General features: G+C 60.6%; 2 protein-coding genes across 2 annotated transcripts in view; one reads left to right on the forward strand and one right to left on the reverse strand.

Annotated features, from left to right (window-relative positions):
• Positions 1–1,307, forward strand: part of SETD2 (SET domain containing 2, histone lysine methyltransferase) — a 63,557-nt gene extending 62,250 nt beyond the window's left edge. Inside the window, 1 exon segment of the mRNA XM_029964673.1 lies at positions 1,275–1,307. Coding sequence (XP_029820533.1) covers positions 1,275–1,307 — 33 coding nt within the window.
• NBEAL2 (neurobeachin like 2) overlaps positions 1,228–2,241 on the reverse strand; it is a 47,902-nt gene continuing 46,888 nt past the window's right edge. The window contains exon 27 of the mRNA XM_029964674.1: positions 1,228–1,541. Within this exon, the coding sequence (XP_029820534.1) occupies positions 1,437–1,541 (105 nt within the window). The 3' untranslated portion in view covers positions 1,228–1,436. The remainder of the gene's footprint in view (positions 1,542–2,241) is intronic.

The raw sequence follows: 2,241 nt of genomic DNA on the forward strand, positions 1-2,241 counted from the left end.
TGTTAAGACCCCCCATACTCGTGACACTTGTGCCAGGGACTGCTGAGAGCCCCTGTGCTCGTGACATGTGTGTGGAGGCTGCTGAGAACCCTCACACTCATGACAGGGGAGAGGGGGCACGGCCGCTGAGAACCCCGCAACTCATGGCATGACATGTGGGTACAGGGCTGCTGAGAACCCTCACACTCGTGACACTTGTGTAGAGCTGCTGAGACCACCCCCCCTCATGGTCATCAAACGTGGGCACAGAGCTGCTGAGGACCCCCCCACTCATGACAGGGTCACTGGGATGCCTCATGCTCGTGACACGTGGGTGCACAGTTGCTGAGACCCTCCCCAACTCGTGACATGGGGATTCACAGCTGCTGAGACCCCCCCCAACTTGTGACACGGGGATTCACAGCTGCTGAGACCCCTCCCAGCTCGTGACACACGGGGGCACAGCTGCTGAGACTTGGCACACCTGGGTACCGGGCTGCTGAGACCCCACACGCTTGTGACACGTGTGTGTAGAGCTACTGAGACCCTCCACACTCGTGACATGTGGGTGCACCGCTGCTGAGCCCCCCCTCAACTCGTGACACGTGGATTCACAGCTGCTGAGACCCCCCCCAAGTCATGACACGTGTGCGTAGAGCTACTGAGACCCTCCACACTCGTGACACGTGGGTTCAGGGCTGCTGAGACCCCCTACACCCATGACATGAGTGTCCCCAAGTCCCCCTGACCCCCCACCTGACACAGCCTGTGTTGGGACACCCCCCTGTGTAGGACAGCAGAGGGGGGTGACACTGGGGGGACGCATGGGGGGGGTGTCACCCCCGTCCCGGGGCAGCCACGGGGCTCACACGCCGATTTCCCACAGATATATTATTATAATTATTAATATTAATAATAATCTTTGTCTGTAAAAGATCTAAAAAGGCATAGAAATAAAAAATACGGTGGTGGGGGGGACACGCACGCGCACTCTGAGCGGCTCCTGGCCAGCGGCACGCGGGGGAGGCCACGACCCCCTGCCAGCGAGGGTCCCCACCTCCTTCCCGCCCCCCCCCTCCACCCCCGCCTGGGAAGGGGGGATACATCATCCCAAAAACTGGGGGGCGCTGGATTACCCACGGGGAGGATTGAAGGCCCGGATGGCGGGCGGAGCGGGGGTCTGCACACCCCGTCGGGCCAGGGTCCCCCTCGCCTGGACCCCCCCTTGGTCCAAGGGGTGCCCCCTCTCTGTGCCGGGGGCGCGGGGCCCCCTGGGGGGGTTTATCCCATTCTAGGCCCGGCCCTTGGAGGGGTTTATCCCACTCTAGGCCCAGCTCCCAGAGGGATTTATCCCAGCCTAGGTCTGGCTCCCAGAAGCATTAATCCCAGCCTGGATCCGGCCCCTGGGAGGGGTTTATCCCAGCCTAGGCCTGGTTCCTGGAGGGGTTAATCCCAGCCTAGGCCCGGCCCTCGGAGGGGTTGTATTCCGTCTCTCCAGCCGACACCTGGGAGATGCGCCGCGTGGAACGCCACAGCCGCCGGTGGAACTGGCCCGGACGCACCTGGGGATGGGGTGGTGAGAGCCACCCTGTGCTCTGACCCCTTTCCCATCCCTAAATCCTTCATCCATCCTCATCTTCATCCCCTTCTTCATCCCCACCCCCTTCCAGATCATCGTCCAATTCTCCATCCCCATCCTCTTCCAGGTGCTCATCCCCCTCACCTCCCAAATGTCCCTCTGCTTCTCCAACCCCATCCTCATCAACTCCTCCATCCCCATCCTGTTCCGAACACCCACCACTTCCCCAGCACATCCCCTTCCAAACCCAGCCTTTGTTCCGCTCACACTCACCCCCTTCCCCTTCCAGAACCCCATCCCTTCTCCTGTCACTGCCCCCTTCCCCTTCCCCACCTGCATCCTTTTCCCAACCCCCTCATCGCCATCCACCCATCACCCCTTCCTTGTTCTCCATCTCCATCCCCTTCCTTATTCTTTATCTCCATCCCCTTCCCTATCTCCACTTTCCCCTCCATCTCTACCTCTTTTCCCTTCCCTATCTCCATCTCCACCTCCATGTCTACCTCCATCTCCACCTTCAACTCCGTCATCATCCCTTTCCCTGTCTCCATCTCCACCTTCACCTCCATCCCCTTTCCCATCTCCACCTCCATCCCCATCTCCATGTCCACGTCCATCCCCTTCCCCATCTCCACCTTCATCTCCATCCCAGCTCCATCTCCATCTTCACCCCCATTCCCACC

This window comes from Manacus vitellinus, unplaced genomic scaffold, assembly GCF_001715985.3.
Source record: "Manacus vitellinus isolate BGI_N305 unplaced genomic scaffold, ASM171598v3 scaffold_78_pilon, whole genome shotgun sequence".
Taxonomy (NCBI): domain Eukaryota; kingdom Metazoa; phylum Chordata; class Aves; order Passeriformes; family Pipridae; genus Manacus; species Manacus vitellinus.